The 19816-nt window shown below is 44.9% G+C and overlaps 1 protein-coding gene across 3 annotated transcripts in view; it reads left to right on the forward strand.

Annotated features, from left to right (window-relative positions):
- BCAR3 (BCAR3 adaptor protein, NSP family member) overlaps positions 1-19816 on the forward strand; it is a 149452-nt gene that overhangs the window by 18577 nt on the left and 111059 nt on the right. Inside the window, exons 1-2 of one of the 3 annotated variants that reach the window (XM_010598097.3) lie at positions 2389-2527; positions 11425-11752. In XM_010598097.3, coding sequence (XP_010596399.1) covers positions 11436-11752 — 317 coding nt within the window. In that variant the 5' untranslated portion in view covers positions 2389-2527; positions 11425-11435. Of the gene's footprint in view, positions 1-2388; positions 2528-2752; positions 2858-11424; positions 11753-19816 lie in introns of those variants that run through there. The other 2 variants (XM_003418457.4, XM_023558398.2) reach the window with 2 other exon arrangements.

Below are 19816 nucleotides of genomic sequence, written 5' to 3' on the forward strand. Positions count from 1 at the left end.
GAGGAAGGGCAATAAACTTATTTTTGATACTTTCATTTAGAAATATACCAGTTGGTCTGTTTGACATTCACTGCACTAAACACTTTGGAAAAATCCAGAAAAAATCAAAGATTTGTGCTTCCAGTGAGATAGGGGGGGTAAGGACCAGCTCACAAAACACCCGTAAAGGAAATGTAGAAACTCATTCTCAAGGGTGGTGCACTTAGAATCTTACAGACTTGCTAACAGCTCTCTCTTAGAGGGATGAAAATGATATAAAATATGCTCAACTTGGCACAGTTTTAAAAACGTTCTTATTAGAGTAAAACATACATGCAGAGCAGTGCACAAGTCAATGAATTTTTAAAAAATGAACACAACAAACAAACTAGCACCTGGATCAAGAAACAATATTACCAACACCAAGAAGCCCCCTCTGGGCTCCCTTTCCATGGTGACCTACCCTTCAAAATAACCACCACCTTCACTTTTAACGTCGTAGATATGTTTTGACTGTTTTTTAAGCTTACATAAATGGAATCATATAGTGTGTACTCATTTGTGCCTGGCTTTCACTCAACATCATATTTGTAAGATTTATCCCTCTTGTTTACTGTTGACGTAGTTCATTCATTCACTCATCTTATTACAGTGTAGTATCCATTGTATGAATACAACAGAGTTTATCCACTCTCCTGTTGACGGACATTTGGGTTTTTTTTTTTTTTTTTTAGCTGTTATAAAGAGAGATGCTATAAACATTTTTTAACATATTTTAGTTGAAAATATGCATATGCATACATTTCTGCTGGGTGTAAACCTAGGAATGTAATTGCTGAGTACAGGATATCTGTTAATTTAGCTTTAGCAGGCAATGCCAAACAGGTTTCTAAAGTGATTTATACAAGGTTCACCTTGATTAGGAACCCTCGTGGTACAGTGGGTAAGTACCTGGGTGCTAACCAAAAGGTGAGCAGTTCAAATACACCAGCCACTCTGGAAACCCTGTGGGGCAATTCTACTCCATTTTATAAGGTCACTGTGAGTTGAAATCGACTCAAAGGTAATGGGTTTATGGGTCAGTCCTTTTAATTTTAGCCATTCTAGTGAGTATGAACTGAGGTCACATTGTGATTTTAATGTGCATTTTTGTGATGATTAAAAAGTTGAGAATCAATTGAGAGTGGAAGGAAGGAGTGTGCTGTCTCATTAGGCGGAGAGCAGTTAGGAGTATATAGCAAGGTGTATATAAATTTTGGCATGAGAGATTAACATGATTTGTAAACTTTCACTTTAATCACAATAAAAATTAAAAAAAAAAGTTGAGAATCTGTTCATGTATCTATTGGCTTTTTTGAGAAATGCCTGTCAAAATATTTTGCCTATTTTCAGCCTCTTTCTTGATTTGTAGATGTTCTTTATATTTTGTGTAAATAAGTCCTTTTCCAGATATATGCATTGCAAATATCTTCTCTCACTCTGTGGTGTCTTTTGATGAACTAATGGTGTCTTTTGATGAACAGGAATTCTTAATTTTAATGTTCAATGATTATTTGTCCCTCTATAGTTAGCGTTTAGGAGCCCTGGTGATGCAATGATTAAGTATTCCATTGCTAACCAAAGGAGGGAGTTTCCAACCCACCAAAAAAGACCTGGAAATCTGCTCCCATAAAGATTACAGCCTAGAAAACCCTACGGGGTAGTTCTACTGCATCACATGGGATAACTATGAGTCGAAAGTCGACTCCACGCACATTAAATACATTTGTATTTAAGAAGCCTTTCCCTACCCCCAAGGTCATGAAGATATTTTCTGATTTTTTCTTCAAATAATTTTATTATTTTGCCTTTTACATTTGGATCTGAAATACATCTGGAATTGATGGGGGGGGTACAATGTCAAGTAGAATTCAAGATTCTTTTTTCTCCATGTGGATATTTAGTTGATCCAGCATCATCCTCCCCCCGCCCCCCAAAAAACAAAAACAGATCATCCCTTCCCCACCCCACCTCTAATACCCCCACCAACACAGCGGCACCTTGGACATAAATCAAGTTACCATATATTGTAGATCTGTTTCTAGGCTCTATTCCGTTTGTCAGTTTGTCTATCCTTGTTGCCAATTACTATTTCTATATCTTTATAATCGTTTTTAATATCTGTAATGTAAGTCCTCCAGTTTGCTCCAATTTTTCACTCCACCCAACTATTTAGTACTGAAGTGCCGCCTCCACCTAGCACTTTGCTTTAAATATGTCCAGGTCGATATGATTGATTGGCCTGTTCCCATGGCTTGGTCATTTGTTGTTACCTGGGTCTTTGTCCCATCAAAGCCCTTTTAAACTGAAAGCCAGCCAGGTGTCCACAGAGGAGCAAAGCAGATCTGCTGGGTAATTAAATAACACGGGGAAGGGGGAGGAGTGGATTAGGCGAGGTTGTCCCTTGCGAGGGACACAGCGAGGAGGTGGTCAATCTGCACTTGAGGGCTGGCTTCTAGAGAAGATATGAAGAGAGCCAAACTCTAAGCTCCCAGCAGAAGAGGGCAAGGTGAGGTCACCGAATGTAAATATCGCTGGGGGTTCCGAAAGGCCGCGCAAATCGGCTCGTCGGGGTGGGGCCGCGAGGCTGCAAATCACCAGTTGAGGGCCCGAGTGCGCGCCGCCGGCTCAGAGCCGCGCCTGCAGCTACCGGAGCCGGGAGCCGAGCCCAAGCCGGCGCCGAGCCGCCGCGCGCACAGGCGAGCTGCGGGCGGGCTTCTCGGCGGGCGCGCCCCGCGGGCCATGAGCAGCTCCTGCTCCCCGGGCAGCCGCAGCGCGGGCGGCGCTGGGCGCCTCTGAGTCCTTGCGGAGAGCTCGGCGCCAAGTGCGGCGCCCGGAGGTGAGTCCCCGCAGCCCGCAACCTGAGCGCCCCGCTTTGCCTGGGGGGCTGTGCCTCCAGAGGCGCCTCGGCCTCTCCCACCCCCGGTGAGGGCAAGCCGAGAAGTTTGTTGGCGAAAGTTGGGCTCTGGGGAGGGGTCGGCGCCCCACTGCCGCCGCCCGCAGAGTTGGCGTTTTGGGGACAGGGGTGACTGGAGTGGAGACCCGGCTTGCGCCCTCGGGGCCCTCCGAATGGGCTCCGAGTCCCGGGACGTGCCCCGCGACGGGAGGCGCTCAGCCATTTGCGACGAGCGCCTCAGCTCATTTGCTCTCCAGCGGTGTCTCCCCGGCGCTGCCTCCTCCGACCCCTGCCCGTCCAGGCTCGGCCGGCCGCCCTCCCCGTCCTCCCCCTCTGCCCGGAGGCCGCCGGAGCCTGGGAGGCGCGCCAGCCAAGAGGGCTCTGCTGGAAGCCCAGGACTTGGAGGAGGCGAGTTTCTCAACTAATCTCTTGGAAAGTTTGCAAGGAAAGAGAAGGAGCCTGCCTTGTAACTGTTGACAACACCCCCCTCCGTCTCTCCCTTTGTTGAGAAAGAATGAATAGTTGATTGTGTCGCTCCCTCTCTGTCGGGGAAGGGAGGGACGGTGGGCGCTGCAGGAAAGAGTTTCGGATCTCAGCCCGTCTTTCCTTACTTAGGCTGCCGAGGCGGCCACCTCTTTAAAACAATTTTATCGGTGTGGACATTGGTCGGACGGAGGTCAAGTGGCTCCGTAGCAGCTGGCGAGGGTGCGTGTTCCGTGGGGCAGCGTGTCATGGTTGGGGGTTTTGAGGAGTGGAAAACTTGAAGCAAGGTGCAAAAGGGAAAGACCCATTAGCCCTATCGGCTGAGATGGAACGTAGGAGCCGCGCATTCAAAGACGCTTTTAAGTGTTGGCTCTTATCTCCCAACTTTACGCAGATCTCTCAAAAAAAGGGGGAAGAAAAGTGCACTGGGCGAGGGAAGGTCAGTGTAGGAGCCGATAATCTCCCTCGGTGTTGCCAGGAACTAGGGCGAGATCCAGGAGGTAGAGGGAGGCCTCAGAGCTGGGGGCGGGGCCCAGCAGAGCGGGGGTCTGGGGTGGAAAGCCGCTGCCTAATTAATAATGGGGACGCTGCAGGCAAAGCGGTTGTATGCGAGTGTGCAAGGGGGCGTACTGCGTATAAACAGCTCGCTATTCCAAGGCCTCTCTCACCGCCCTGACTCCAGCTCTCTGAACTGCTGCTGAGAAGCCTGACTTTTCCAGGCTGACTAACCAAAATCCCAATCTCCTGTTCATATAGAAAATACTGGTTGTCAGACGGATGCTAATCTTAGGAACCTTATCGTGTAAATCCTGTGCTGTGTTTTTTGAAATACAATCCATGAAAGAATTGTTCATACTTTAATCATTTGGCTAGACTTCATAAGCTTACTTCGAAAATAAAGGGATATTCTTAACTCCCAAACCCAAGCAAAACTTCACTCTAAGTGGATAAGCTAATTCTGTGTGTGCGGTTGTTCTGTCTCCTTTCTCTGTCTGACTGCAGAGAAGCTTCACAGCTACAGATCCAAATTGTAATTCTCTGCTCTAGTCATACTGGGGCAGTCAAAAGAGTTACATTTCCAGAGTTTAAAATATGATACAAAGTTCTTAAAGCTTACCTCAGATAACCATCTATGAGCTTTCCTTGAAATTATCCAATCTGAAATAAAAATTCAAACCAAGTTGGCTGCCTATCGACTTGCATGTGATTGTCAGCTTCTCTAAGACATCCTCGTAAAGCAATTGAGCTGGGCTGCTATTCACAAGCATTTCAAAACACAGCAGCTGACCAGGGTCAAGAGGAGCAAAGATGTTGGAAGTTTGTCAGGCTCTCACTTGTCCCTGATTGAGATTTCAGCTCTTTGAACATTCAAATGGGTCTCATATTTTCATATCAAGATATAGAGTCATTGACCTTTGTACGTACTTTAAGATCTAGCCCTAGTGTCCGTGTCAGGACACTGTGTCTGTTTATCTACGCAGTAGAGAGAGGTGTTGGCCACCTGGGCTTTTCTTTTAAGGACTGCATATGGGCTCACTTGGTGTGCCCCTGTGTGTGTGTCTGTCTGTCTGTGTCTTTGTCTACATCCTCCTTGGCTTGGTGTGTTTTACATCTATTGCTCTAGGTTAAAATGCTTTCCACCTCATCTTTTCTGGCTACAGTCTTCCCCAGGACCATGGCATCCTTTGTGAACTGTCACCATTAGAGGGATAAAGTCAGCAAGACAGACACGATCCCTGCCCTGCTGAGAGGAGGCCTGCTATTTATTGAGTGCTTGCTGTAGGAATCGACTTGATGGCACTGGGTCTGGGTGCTGTAGCACAGTGGTTAAAGTGCTCTGCTGCTAAGCAAAAGGTCAGCAGGTTCGAACCCACGAGTTGCTCAGCTGAGAAGGATGTAGCAGCCTGCTTCTGTAAAGATTAAGGCCTAGGAAATCCTATGAGGCAGTTCTACTCTGTCCTATAGGGTTGCTATGAGTAGGAATCAATTCACCAGCCATTGTTTTGTTTTTTTTTTTTTTTGAGGGAGGTGGGGAGCAGGGGTTTGCTGTATGCCAAGGGCTTTACATAAACCAACACATTTAATTTTTACAACAACCCTGTGAAATAGAGGCTAACCCGTTTTCACAGGTGAAAAGTGGCTGTCAGAGAGATTGAGTAACTTGTGCCTCCCTGGTCAGTAAATAAGTGGCAGAGTTTTTAGTCCATCGGTCAGATAGGATGGGATTTGAACCTATAAATGTCTGACTCCAAAGTCTGAGTCATACCATATTTGATTTAAAAAAAGTCAAATGGCACATGTTGTTGTTAGGTGCTGTAAGTTGATTTGGACTCATAGTGACCCCATGTGACAGAGTAGAACTGCCCCATGGATTTTTTAATCTTTACGGGAGCAGATTGCTAAGTCTTTTCTCTGGAGCCACTGGGTGGGTTCAAGCTGCCAACGTGTTGCTTAGCAGCTGCGCCCTTAACTATTATACTACTAGGGCTCCTTTATAAATGGCACATAAGAAGTATGTAATGACTAGGGACATCGAGGCAAAAACATCTCCAAGTAGAGAAAAGAGGGGAGTGAGAGACAAGAGACCTGGGCCCCACCGTGCTGTTCCAATCATTTGTCCCCATTTCAAGGCTTTGGCATTTGCTGGAACTTCCGTCAGATCTTCTCTTAGCCAGCTCCTTATCTTTTTTCAATTCTCAGAGAGGTCTTCCTGGATGACCCTAATCGAAAGTAGCCTGCTACTCCTAACCAGTATGTCCTATCATTTTATCCTGTTTTTAAATTCTTCAGAGCACTTATTACTCAGATATTACCTAGTTTATTTTTCTTGGTGTTGCTTGGACTCCCTCATGAGAATGTAGGCTCCATGACAGCAGGACCTTGTCTAGTATATACATCCTAATATACTTATAGAGTACACCCTCAGAGAATATATACTGAATGAATGAACACTTATTTTCCTTATCTGGGAAAACAAAGGAGCTTGATTCTCTGAGACCCCATCTAGGTATCCATAACACTTTGAGATTCTGCCTAGTGTTCACATGAGGTAAGTGGCTTCACTGTCAGAATGGGAAGTATTTACCATGAACCTAATTCCAACTATACAAAATATACTTCCATGCCTTGGATTTCATCCAGGTTCCTGGAGTCTGGGAATAGAAAACACAGCTAAAGTTGGAAATAGACTGACCCCCAAAATTGCAAATGAGTCCCTTCCAAGTAGAGCTGCACCCGCCCTTTCCATCCTCCATCCCACTTTTTATTTGTTTATTTTTTGAAGTTATGTCTCTTGCCTGGGCCACCTTACCCCACCATTGGACTGATTCAAGCTTGACACAGGATCCAGACTTGAGCCAGAATTTCTAGGTTACTAGATACAGGGCCAGGCTGTATTTTAATGGGGAAAAGCTCCCAAGTTGGAGGCAGCATGTTGTAGAAGAGAGCCCAGCCTGGGAGGCAGGAGACTCATAATTTGAATTTGTCTGCAGCTGAGAACCACCTAGAACCTTCATCATGGATGATCCCTTCCTTCCAGTTATTAAACTCTGCTTCACATCCTTCAGATCAGTATTCCTTCCCCAGAGAAGTTTTTCCTTGGCTGTTAGATTATCTAGACCCTGGTCCTCACTCTGTGTGCTCCCATATCTCTGAGAACCACCAACATTTATGGTCATTGCTTGTTGCCTGCTTCCTCAAAGGAGTATTGACCCCATGAAGACAGAGACTACTCTGTCTTGTTTGACAGTATGTCACCTACACCTGACACAGTACTGGCCATCCTCCCTGTCTAAGCCCTCTGCCCAGAGTGAATGAATGTGTTGAGTACAAGAATGAATGGATGCTTCAGTTGAATGAATGATACCTCCGCATCACCATTTGATTCTGTCATCCAGGAAAAACAAATCTGAATGCAAGTTGCTGTGTACCAAAGAGCCTCTCTAATGCAATGGTTCTCAACCCTAGCGCCACACTGGACCATACTGGGGAGCTTTAAACAGACTGATGCCTGGGTCCTACCGACAGAGATTCTGATGTCATTGGTCTGGGCTACAGCTTGGACACCAGGATTTTAAAAGCTTCCCAGATGATTCTCATATGAAGCCAGGTTGAGAACCACTGCTTTACGCTTGCAGAACTCATTCTTTGAAGCAGCCATGGTGAGAGACAGAGGAGGGATATAATTCACGGATATGCGTGGTTCTTGACAGTTTAAAAGGTACTTTCACATCTGTTATTTGATCCTGATAATAGCAAGCTAAAGGATCCACTCTCTGGTTTAAATATTCCCTTTATATTGATGACTTAAAAATCTACATCCTGCCCTTGCTCCTAACTGTACATACCAATATCTGACATCTTCTTGGACCAAACTGTCCCACTGGTACCTCACACTCAATGGCTTAGCATGTCACAGCACGGCAGCATCCTCCCATGGCTGTCGGCTCCTCCCTTCTCATCACAGGTCTTGAGCTCTAGATGTCTTTCCATTCTGTCTCTCCTTTCCCTTGCCTCGGTCAGAGTTCCTCATTATTCCTCACTGGTTGTTGCCATTAGCTCAACTGACCTCCTCCCGAGGGTGACCCTAGCTATCTCTCTGGGCACAGATGGGATTCTTCCTCTTCTAGCTCTTCCCTAGCTCTTCCCAGTCCATTCACCTTGGCAGGACATCCAAGACTTCATGAACCAAACCAAGCCAGTTGCCATCTAGTCGATTCCAACTCATAGTGACCCCATGTGTTGCAGAGTAGAACTATTCCCTGGGATTTTCAAGGCTGTGATCTTTCAGAAGCAGATCACCAGACCTTTCTTATGAGGCATTTCTGATGCATTCCAACCATTAACCTTGTAGTTAGTAGTTGAATGTTTAACCATTTCCGCCACTTAACGACTCCTAAGACTTCACGGTCTGGCCCTAAATTTCTTCTAGGAAATGCGTCTACACCTTCTCCACTCAAGCCATACCACACTCACAGTTTCCTGAACCTGTGGGGGCGCTTTCATGCCTTTGTGCATTTGCTCTTACAGCATCCTCTTGGAAGACTTTTCCCTACGATTTCAACCTTTCAAAATGCTTCATTTCCAGTGTAGCCCTCTCTGAAAGCCCCTCGAGTCCTGTCAAAATTCATTGTTCTTGCTTCCAGCATGTGAAAGGTCTCTATTCATGAGTTATATTATTTTCTCTTCTCTTAGAGTGAATAGTCAGGAATTGGGGCTTAGGCATCTTTGTGTCTCTCAGTACCTTATATGTAGTAGGCGTTTAAATGCTTGTTGAATTGAAGTCAGAAAGGGAGAGGTTGACATCCCTGGTTATCAGAGAATAAACTGAGGCATGGGTGACTTGCTGAAGTTGGCTCAACATTTCAAGATTGAGCCAAAGTGCATTCTAGAGCACTCAGGCTCAATCTCGAAATTTAGATAGGTCTTGCATAAACAGAGAGGAATCAAGCTGTTGAGAACGCTGGAGCTAAGGTAACTTTTGCCCATCCTTTAAAAAACAAAAAACAAACCAGTTGCCTTCAAGTTGATTCTGACTCATGACAACGCATCATACTAGCCTGGAAATAGACTTGGTCAACAATGTGGGCCTTTGCACAGAAAGAAGTTCTGCAGGGGAGCTCTGAGCCTCCCCAGTTTCTTTGAAATGATCTAGGCCTGTCTATGAAGAAAAAAGGTGCTAATAATATGAACAGTTAAGAGTTCACAGCAGTGGTGTGTGTGTGTGTGTGTGTGTGTGTAGGGTAGAGGAATCATGTAGGTTTACGTCACTGGTGATCAGGAAGGGAGGGTTAGGGAGTTTGGTTTCTTTTTTAAGAACAATGATTAACACTGAACCAGTGCTGACAGTGTGCCAGGTACTGGCCAGAGCTGGGAGGGACCCACACGGGGGCTCACAGTCCTATTGTTTTGCACCCACTATGATCCAGGCTTTCTGTGTGGTCCCAGTTAGACATGGAGCAGACAAGCCCCAGAATTACCAGGCATGGCAAAGAACTGAGGACAAGGCTAGGATTATATGTCTCAAGTGAAGGGTCTCAGCCCACCCAGCCCCCAGCACTTGTGTGCTTTTCTCTGTTGCACATGGAAGTGGTAGATCATGTGTGTTTTTGTTGTCGAGTGGTTCCTTTGCATACTCTGCTGTCTTTATCCCAGTTTCTAATAGCTTCTGGAGGGCTATGTTCTTGATTGTCCCAAGTTCCTAGTTCCTTTGCAAAATGGAATCTGCAGTTGTTGGTAACCGCTGTAGTGCTATTAAATGATGATTTTCAACCAAAGCTGTTTCCTAACTAATGCTTTGGAAAGGGTGGTTTCTGAGGAACGGGGCCTGCGGGAGGGCTTGAGGATGGTTTTAGGAGCAAACAGGTGTTCTCGTCGCAGCCCTGGGGAAGGGCTTGGCTATGCTGCTGTGTTGTCCGGACCAGAGTCTGATACCAAGTCTGGGTACAAACCATGCTTTTCACCTAAGCCAAATGATATAAGACTTCTTTAAGGTAACGAGAAACAGGAGCCTGAATAAAAATTTAGGTCCTTACGTCCCTAAAGACGTAAGGACCCAGTGTCTGTACCACGCCAGACTTGGTGTCAGACTTTGGTCCGGACAACACAGTAGCATAGCTAAGCCCTACAGTTCTGGAGCCCTGGTGGCACAGTGGATAAGAGCTCGACCGCTAACAAAAAGCCGGCAGTTTGAATCCACCAGCTGCTCCTTGGAAACCCTGTGGGGCAGTTCTACTCTGTCCTGTAGGGTTGCTATGAGTCAGAATTGACTTGACGGCAACAGGTTTGGGTTTTTTTTTTGGGGGGGGGCGGAGAACAGTTGTTTGAACTGCTTTTACACATGACCTCATGTACCATTTTCCTCTTTGCATGCCCGCTCCTTTTTTTCCCTTTTCTTCTTTCTCTTCCCTTCCTGCTCTTCTCAGACTATAGGCACCCATGGGCATTGCTTAACCCTGCTGGTGGCAGGCAGATTCCCGACCCCTCTGGGGGACAGTGTACATGCAGCCCCTACCCCTCAATGGCCTTCCTGTGCAGCTGAGCTCGCTGATGTATGGAGGAGTGGCCCACCTCCTGACCCCTGACCCCCGCCCATCTGCATTAATTAGACAACATTGATTTATTTATAAGCACCAGGCCTTGGCCAGACAAATTCTTCCCTGTCCCCCTGGGTAGCACAACTGAAGGGCTGCCCTGGTGCTGAAGACCTTCCAGCAGCAGCTAAAGAATTCTGATAATCTTCGCCTGTTGTTATCATTTGCAGGGTGGTGGAAATACGTGGACTAATTATCCAATGTGTTTATAACATTTTCTCTAATGTATTTATTACTGATTCCTTGAGTCTTTCCTCAGTCACCTTTTTTGTTGTTTGTGAGCTAGTTGTGCTTTTCTATCAACTTTTGTTGTCTGGAGTAATAAAATGGCTCATGTGTCCCTGATGACTCTGGAATTTGTTCGCTCTTTTCCAGTGGAGGTTCTGCTGCCAACCCAGGAGAATTCCTTTGTGGGATCATAAAAAGAGGGAGATAGAGTGAACTTAGAAATACAAAAAGTTCCCATTCTTATTAAATTCCACTAGTGATGCCATTTGGGGAGGAGTGGTGGTTCAGTGGTAGAATTCTCACTTTCCATGCTGGAGACCCTGGTTCAATTCCTGGCCAAGGCACCTCACGTGCAGCTGCCACCGATCTGTCAATAGAGGCTTGCATGTTGCTATGATGATGAACAGATTTCAGGACTGTTCATCCTGAAGAAAGGCCTGGCAATTTACTTGCGAAAATCAGCCAATGAAAACCCTATGGATCACAACGGTCCAATCAGCAACTGATTATTGGATTGTGCAGGACCAATGGAAACATTTCTTTCCATTGTGCAACTAAACAACAACAAACAAGCAATGCTATTAGATAGCATTTGTCTTTTTATGAATATTTTCTTTTATTGTGTGATATCTTTCCATTTCCTTTTATAAATAGGAAGTTGAGTCTTGCAATGAACTTAGATTTACACCTTTGCTTTTTTCTCCTTAGAGTTGAGAATTATGGCTGCAGGAAAATTTGCAAGCCTTCCCAGAAACGTGCCTGTGAATCACCAGTTCCCCCTGGCCTCATCCATGGACCTTCTGAGCAGCAAGTCATCGCTCGTTGAACACCACACTGATGCCTATCAAGACGTGTCTATACACGGCACCCTTCCACGGAAGAAAAAAGGTCCTCCTCCCATAAGGTCCTATGATAACTTCAGTCACATGGGTACCCTCCCTCACTGCAAATCCCCCTGGCAGAACTTGCCTCTGACCCAGGACGTCATCCAGGAGAACCCACTGCAAGGCTGGAAGGGCGAAACCTTCACCTTCAGGTAACTTCTTTAATTTCACAAGTGAAAATGACCTGTCTTAGAGGCTATTTTAATAAGTCTTTTTATTATGGAAAGTGTTAAACATACATGAAGTAGGGCAAGTGGTTTAATTAACCCCCATGGGCCCTTTGACAGTATCAACTCCTGGCCAGTCCTGTTTTATCTGTACTCCCACTCACTTCGCCTCCTGTGGTATTATTTTGAAACAAATCTCAGACATCATTTTATCTGTAAATATTTTGATATGTGCCTTTCAACAATAAAGACTCTTATTTTAAAATGTGTATATATATATATATATATATAAAACCACATACCAGTATAACACCCCAAAAAATTTACCATTTCTTAATGTCATCAAATATTTGAGGGTATTTTTAAACACAACTTTCTAGATCATTAAATCTCTCCAAAAGAAAGCACAAATACCTGTATGTATGTATGTACGTGTAGTAGTCACCCCTTATCCAAGAGAGATATGTTCTAAGACCCCTGTGGATGCCTGAAACTAGGGACAGTACCTAGTATACACTATGTACCTGGATAAAAAAAAAAAAAAAAAATGTACCTGGATAGTACCTAGTATATACCCTAGATTTACTATGTTTTGTCCTAAACATACAACATACTATGATAAAGTTTAGTTTATAAATTAGGTATAGTAAGAGATTAACAACAATTAATAATATAGTAGAACAATTATAACAATATATTATACTAAAAGTCATGTGAATGTGGTGCCCGGGTGGGACTGAGCAGCACGGCATGAGATTTCGTCACGCTACTCATTTAATAGTTTCTGACTGCGGTTGACCTAGGGTAACTAAAATCGAGGAAAGGGGTAAGAGGGGGGAGGGCGCCTACTGTGTTTTTATCATAACATCGGATTCTGAACAACAGCTATGCAATTCCTTAGAGATACCAGTGTGTCTATAAATTAGGCCCTGCATCTACTTGGATTTAGTTGTCAACATGCTGAAATAAAATTGTGTGTGCATTATCAGGTCAACTCCAGAATACCTTAGGACAAGAATTGATTTTTCCCACCAGTCAGCCAGGGCTCAGGGTAAATAAGCGCTATGGTTGTAAGTGCTTCTCTGGGTTTGTAATTGACCCGGCTGTGATTGGGTTCTGCTTGTTAGAGCTGGTTTGGCAACTGCACTCCCTTTCCTGTTGGGGAAGATCAGTAACCTGTGATGCTATCAGGCAAGTAATGGGACAGTTTCTTCTGTTGTATCTTCTGGCTGTCTCTCTTTTTGTCTAACCCCTGTAGCAAAGACAGCCACTTTGATCCTGGCTGATTTATTTGTTCCATGTCTATATATTGAGCTCTGATGTTAATTAGTACATTGATTTTATAAACACCAGGCCTTCAGTAGGAAAATTCTGCCTTGTCCTCTGAGCATAATAACCAGAGGGCCGGTTCAGCACTGAAGACACTCTAGCAGCCAAATCACTCTCATCATCTGCTTTCACCCTTTTATAGGGCAAGAAATATGTGAACTAACAGGGTCGCAGGGGAGCATCTGAAGTAATGTCCTCCCAGAGCTAATGTTCTAGTGAGGAGCCCAGATACTAAATGTGAGTAAATACATAAGACAATTGCAGGTTGCAGTAAGAGCTACAGAGGAAAAGAAGTGACATGCTGGAGATTTATTAAGGGTGTGTATCTGTTTTGATAGAGTGGACAGGTCTCTGAGGAGATGTATGTAAGCTAAGATTTGCATAACGAGAGAAGGCAGTCATGGAAAAGCCCAGCAGAAAACTCTTCCAGGCGTAGGGAGCACACGTGCAAAGGACCTAAAGCAGGAACGAGTTTGGCATGTTTGAGAAACCTGCAGGAAGTCGGTATGGCCTGTGGCAGAGTGTAACAAGCAGAGATGTTGGTGGGGAGCTAGGCAGACAAGTGTTTGGAATGACTTTCAGTTGCATAATTGCAATAATATAAGAAGAAAATTCAGGGGAGGCCCAGATGTTCTCTGTAGAAAGTGCTGGGGAGCCCTGAAATGTTCCCGACACTGGACTTGAAGGATCCCCAAGATATGCCTGGACCTTCTCCACAAAATCTAGGTGAGTGACCTCTGAGCTCAGCGAGAGAGCCGGCTGCCTGCTGATGAAACAGGTAGATACTGAGGTGCATACCTGACGGTGTAATACCACCCATTGGAACTTAATATGCCAAGATGCAGATAATGAGCCATCATTGCTCCCCCTTGGGAAGGATATGAGGCGACAATATGAAAAATAACTTCCAGCCAGCCAGAAAAGCCAGGCTGCCCGATGTGGAGTCAGAACCAATCTTGCTTATTGTGGGCCACTTTTTCTCTATAAACTTAAACTCTATATTGAGCTCTATATTGAGTCATATCTCATTGGTGCAAATGGTTAAGCGCTTTACTACTATTCAAAATTCATCCAGAGGTGCTTCAGAAGACAGGCCTGGCAATCTGGTTCTGAAAGGTCACAGCCTTGAAAATCCTATGGGGCAGTTCTACTTTGCACGCATGGGGTCATGAGTCAGAACTAACCTGATGACAACCAACAACAACATACGGAGCTAGGAATCTCCCACGTACCAGATGAAGACAGTTCCTTGAAATTCTGAGGTCCTGGCTAGGTGCCAACTCTTATAAGAGGAAACTCGGGGGTGGGGAAGGGGCAACAGAGTCCTCCTTCCTATCTTGAGGAAGTTCTTGATAAACACCCAAGCTCCTGGCTGACAACCTGCCAGAAGTTCAAAGCTTTTTGATTTGAAAACTGACTTGGACAGAGGTCAGGTCTCTGTAAAAGATCTTATCGGAAAGTGGGCACAAGTTCCGAGTTTGAAGTCCAGGCTCTGGAAGACTTAATAAGCGCTGCTGGTTTAGATTTGTTTATGATTCAGGGCTACATTAATCCAAATTCACATCTTTTTTTCCCCCTTAACTTAGAACATTATATTGTTAAAGACGAATACAGGAAGTAACAAATGCGATCCTTCAAAAATTCTGTTGCATGAGGAAGCGTACAGTTGTGTGTCAAAGGATCATAAAATCCTATTTCCCCCTAGTCTCATATGTTAATATATTTTATGACTTGGAATTGACTCAACGGCAATGGGTCATTTTCTTAACACATTTTTAAAAAGTTTCTTAAGGCGTTCCCAGCTTTCAGGAGTTCAAAGTACCTTTTAGTCTTCTTTTTCTTTTAAGTATTCCAAATAAGATTATGAGCTACCTCAGTTCCTTTTTGGGACAAGCCACGGTATACACAAATAAAATTTATACCTCTGTAAAGCTTACGACAAACAATACGTATGAGGACCCAAGTCTCCAGGGATAGGGGTTTTGCCTAAGGTGCTACATCAGAAATACAGCGAGAAAGAAGTAGAGTTTCTGTTCCTAATTCATTGATTACAGCTTACAGGAGCTGTGAAAACACCACCCACTTCCTCAGCTGACCCACACTTGTGAGCTGGAAGCCATGTGCCTCTTGAAGTTGTGGCTTTGGATCTCTGTCCCCAGGGACCTAAGGACTGGTTAAGCCTCCATTTAACAAGATTATTAACTTTTTAGGGTTTATTTCAGGTAAATTATTTTGGCCTTACTTTTTCCTTTTCATAGTGAATTTAAGGGTTTAATTTCTATTGACAGTGACTTGCTCAGATGTCAAGACTGGAAACCTTCCATTTCATCGTGTTTGATGTTGTGGCAATGGTCAATGGGGCCATCTTGGAGAGCCCAGACCCTCTTTTCCTGTATGCCCTTGTTACACACTGAGGGAAGCCCTCCAGACAAGTACCTCCTAAAAAAAAACCTCCTAATCTTGTGAAATCCTCTAAGTTGCAAGATTGCCATTTCCTCCCAAGATATATTTACCTGATTAATCATCAAAAAGCCACCTTTACTATACTTAGATATTAGTTGAATATCTACCCTGTGAGAGGCCCCAGGCAAAGCACAGGAAGTCTGCCCTTTGACCTAAAAATATGCATTATTTAGCTGTTATATCCACATGTGTCATATCCCCATGAATTATTAATATTTCTCACCTTTTATAGTTTTAAAATATCTTAAAGGATTTCTTCATACATTATCTTCTTTGCATATCATAACCATGAGAGAGATAGCTGATTCATCATGAGCATCATCATCATTGCAATCATTTGCAGTTGAGAAAGTGGGTTCAGGGATGTTGAGGACCTAAGATCACACTCTAGAAGTTGACCGAGGTGGGATTAAAACCCAGAGAAGTACTGTAGTGCCCTCTTCCCCAGACACTGTGCTCTACAGCCTCCCAATTATATTGGTACCAACTGTGGGCATCCTCTGAGCTGTCTTCTTGCACGGAAGAGGTCAGTACCTAGAGTGTGAACCCAGAGCCTTGAGCACTTCCACCCCGCCCTTGGGGAGAATGGAGCCCAGGCTGCTAAGAGTCGGGAAGGCAGACCTGGAAGGGGGTGTGGTCTCCTCATTCAGAGGCCATATCTCTTGGCTGTGTTGTTGTCTTGGCTGCCCTTGGATGTACGTGTGGTTTTGAAAGGTGGCTTAAACCAGAAGCCAGGGAGCTCTTAAGCATGCTGCTTGATATCACAGAAGGAGCCTTTGTTCTGCAGTGGAGCAAGGTTTCTCTGAGAAGCTTGCAGACAGGATTTCCTCTTCGGCTGATGTTCCTTTGATTCGTTTGTTTTCAACGATAGATTTTTATTTGGATCTGGGAGCTTCCTTGGGCTGAGAAGGAACCAGTTCCTGCCAAGATGTCTGTGGTGCGGGTATAGCTGAGGGATCGGTGCTGGGCCCGGGGAGACACACATTCCTGGGAACAGCTGCCGAGCACCTAATCCCTTCTGCCCCTTGTGCTGTGGCAGCATGTGGCAGACAATGTGGTGTTTTATTCCTTTGCATGAGTGGAGCTGACTGACTAGTCACAAATGTTTTAACTGATGGTGGCCAGAAAACCTGTAGAATTACCTCAAGTTAAAATCCAGTACATTTACCCAGGCAATAACTACCATGTCACAGTATCAGATCTTCAGAATTGAGGCAAAGCTGTAAGGCACAGGATCTATGCAGACTTTAATCTAAAACACTGATTGGAGACTAACTCTGGGCTGTGTCAACAGTTTCATCTGAAAAACTGTTTCAGTTGTTCCTCTTCAGAACTGCCAAGTTCTACAACCACTGCTTTCTTCTTAACAAAGCTAGATGTTTTCCCAGACATACAAATAAGTCAGCCGTTAGCTCAGAGTTAATTGGAAGGATCTAGAATGCGAAGATCCACACACAAACATCTGTGGTTTGTTTGTACGTGAACATGTCTGCTGTCTGCAAATTGGAATTTTATGTGCACCAAGGGAAAGTTGGATTCAGAATATTTTTACAAATCTATTTAATAGAATTTAGTATTTAATAGAAGGTACATTTATTGGTTTGACAGAGTGGCAATGACTTTTAACAGCCTGAATTCAAGGATGTCTCTAGAAAGTAAAAGGCCAGAGGCTTTTTATTTTTTTCAAGTCTTAAATTGAGTTTTATTAACATTTTTAAATGCTCCTTGGTGTTTGAGTGCAGCTGTTGTGGATGGGTTAGTGCCTTCTGAGGTCTGGTGCATGTCGAGGCCCAGTGGCCCCTGGTGCCAAGGCCAGGAGCAGCTGGGTCAGAGGTGAGCTTGGCTGCTGCCAGGCATTGAGTGCTGCCCCTGGGCTGAGGAAGCCTGGAGAATGGGAGATGCCTGATGGTAGTCCCAAATCCTCTACTGCCAAGGATGATTTCAACCTAAAGCCTGCAATCTCTGCATTCTCAGCTGTTCTTTTGGGGAAAACTAAAGGAATTTTTTTTTTTTCTAACTGCTTGCAAACCACTACCGAGAAAATCATCAGAGTATTACACAAAGCAGTCCTTGTTGAGTGGAGCTGCTCAACATCTTCTCTGGCCCAGCCCTCCAAGACAGGCCTGCTTTAAATCATGTTTTTTCAGGCCTCCCGCATGCTGTTTGGGAAAGGTCAGGCTTTTTTAGTATTCTGAGAGTCAGAGACCTAACTCTTGGCTGTGCCAGAGACTCAGAGATAGAGACATCTACCCCTCAGTATATGTAAATGCACGTTTGTAAACAGGAGGTGCTATGCGATCACAAATTATCATTCATGTTCTTATCACATGTGGGTTTGGGAGCAAGCCCAGCCTGGCCAGAAGATACAAGCTAGAGAAGTTGTAGTCGCTATTGTTGATTGGAAGGAGATTGTCTTCAGGACACTGGGGTCTGGACTGGGTGGGTGGGAGCAGGGACCTGGAGCCAGAGGGACTGAGCCAGCCTGTTGTTCACAGCTTTTTATTGTTGTCACTAAATACAAGGGCTCCACTACACGTCAGCTCTCGGACATTCACACTTGAGCCTGATGCACGGTTCTGGATGTCTGGCTGGGCAGGTCACGTACCTGTTCTCAATTCCCATCTGGTCCTTCCTTCCTTTCTCCTTTAAGGCTGGAGCTGGGAGGCTCCTAATCCTCGTGTGTAACCTGAGATCATGTTCAATGCCTGCAGCTAACGTGGGAGAAATTTTCCCACGTGTTGATGGAGTCTGGCTAGAATCCCTCACTCTGGGTCTGCTCTAAGCTGCCCTGCAGCAGTGCGTCGTGGCCAGTGCTCACAGTTGCAGGTAGACAGCCACACAGTGCACCAAAGTCTTAGCACACCATTGTACTGAAACACAGAACAGAGCCTGTCTGCAGTGACTGGCCCTGAGCCCTTGACTGATTGTCTACGTTTTTATTAACATCAGTGTCTTCACAGCTTATTCTTTCGACTAGTATTTATTAAGCTTGTTTTGTGCCAAGCATTGTGCTGGATACCAAGTGCCCATAGAGAATGAAATAGATGTGGGTCCTGTCCTTAAGGAGCTCCTAGTTTCTGGCAATCAGATAAACCCATTGACAGATACGTAACTACAAGGTGAAGGGGAGTGAGGATGCAACATCAGGGGCCCTGAGTTACTTAGTTGGGAACGCCTCTCGGGGAGGGAGTATTTGAGCCGAGACTTGAAGGATGAGAAGCCAGCATGAGAAGTCTGTAAAGGCTTAATTGAAGGCAATGAAGGTGTTTTCCAGGCACTGAGAAGAGCCTCCATGTAGCCCAAGTAGAGGGAGGGAGAGAGTGGCTTTGGGAAGAGGTTGTTAGAAGTCAGCAGTGGCCAAGATCCACGCAAGGACCTCCAGACCTGGGCTGTCCACATGGAGGCCACCAGCCACAGGGGCTTATCGAGCACTTGAAACATGGCTGGTCCAAATTGAGATGTGCTCAAGTGTAAAACATATATCAGATTTTGAAGGTTTAAAAAGCATGTAAAAAGGTCCCTGGGTGGTACAAATGTTTGCACTCAGCTGGTAACCAAAAGATGGGGGTACTGAATGCACTCAGTGGCGCCGCAGATAAAACAGACCTGGTGACCTGCTTCTGTAAAGATTACAGCCAAGAAAACCCTACAGAGTAGTTCTACTCTGTAGCACATAGGGTCTCCTAAGTCACAAATCAAAATAAAACCAACAACCAAAAGCATACAAAAGATCTCGTTAATAAGTTTTATGTGGATTATGTGTTGAAATGATTATATGTTATTAAGATTAATTTTACTGTTTCATTTTGCTTTTTAAAAATTTGGCTACTGGAAGATTTTAAATGACATAGGTGGCTTACATTATATTTCTATTGGACAGTGCTGGTCTAGACCTTGGTAAGGAGTTTAGGTTTTCTCCAAAGGACAGAGGGAAATTCTTAAAGGGTTTTAAGCAAGAGAATGGCATGATCTGATTCAGTGTTTTAGAGGATGGCTTGGTCTCTCAGTGGAGAACTGGTTGGTGGGGAAGAAGAAGGAGAGGTGGCCAGGCAGGAGGCTGTTGCAGAAGTCCAGGGAACAGGATAGAGGTCCACATGACGGTGGTACCAGAGGAGAGATAGTGGGTGGATCCAGGAAATATTTCGCAGATAGAGTCTACCGGACTTACTGAGTGTTGCATGGGAGGGGAGCCGTGAGGGACAGTCATGCATGATTTATGCTATGGAGTATATGGGGTGGAGCCATTTACTGAGATGG

Source organism: Loxodonta africana, chromosome 3 (assembly GCF_030014295.1).
Source record: "Loxodonta africana isolate mLoxAfr1 chromosome 3, mLoxAfr1.hap2, whole genome shotgun sequence".
In the NCBI taxonomy this organism is placed as follows: Eukaryota; Metazoa; Chordata; class Mammalia; order Proboscidea; family Elephantidae; genus Loxodonta; species Loxodonta africana.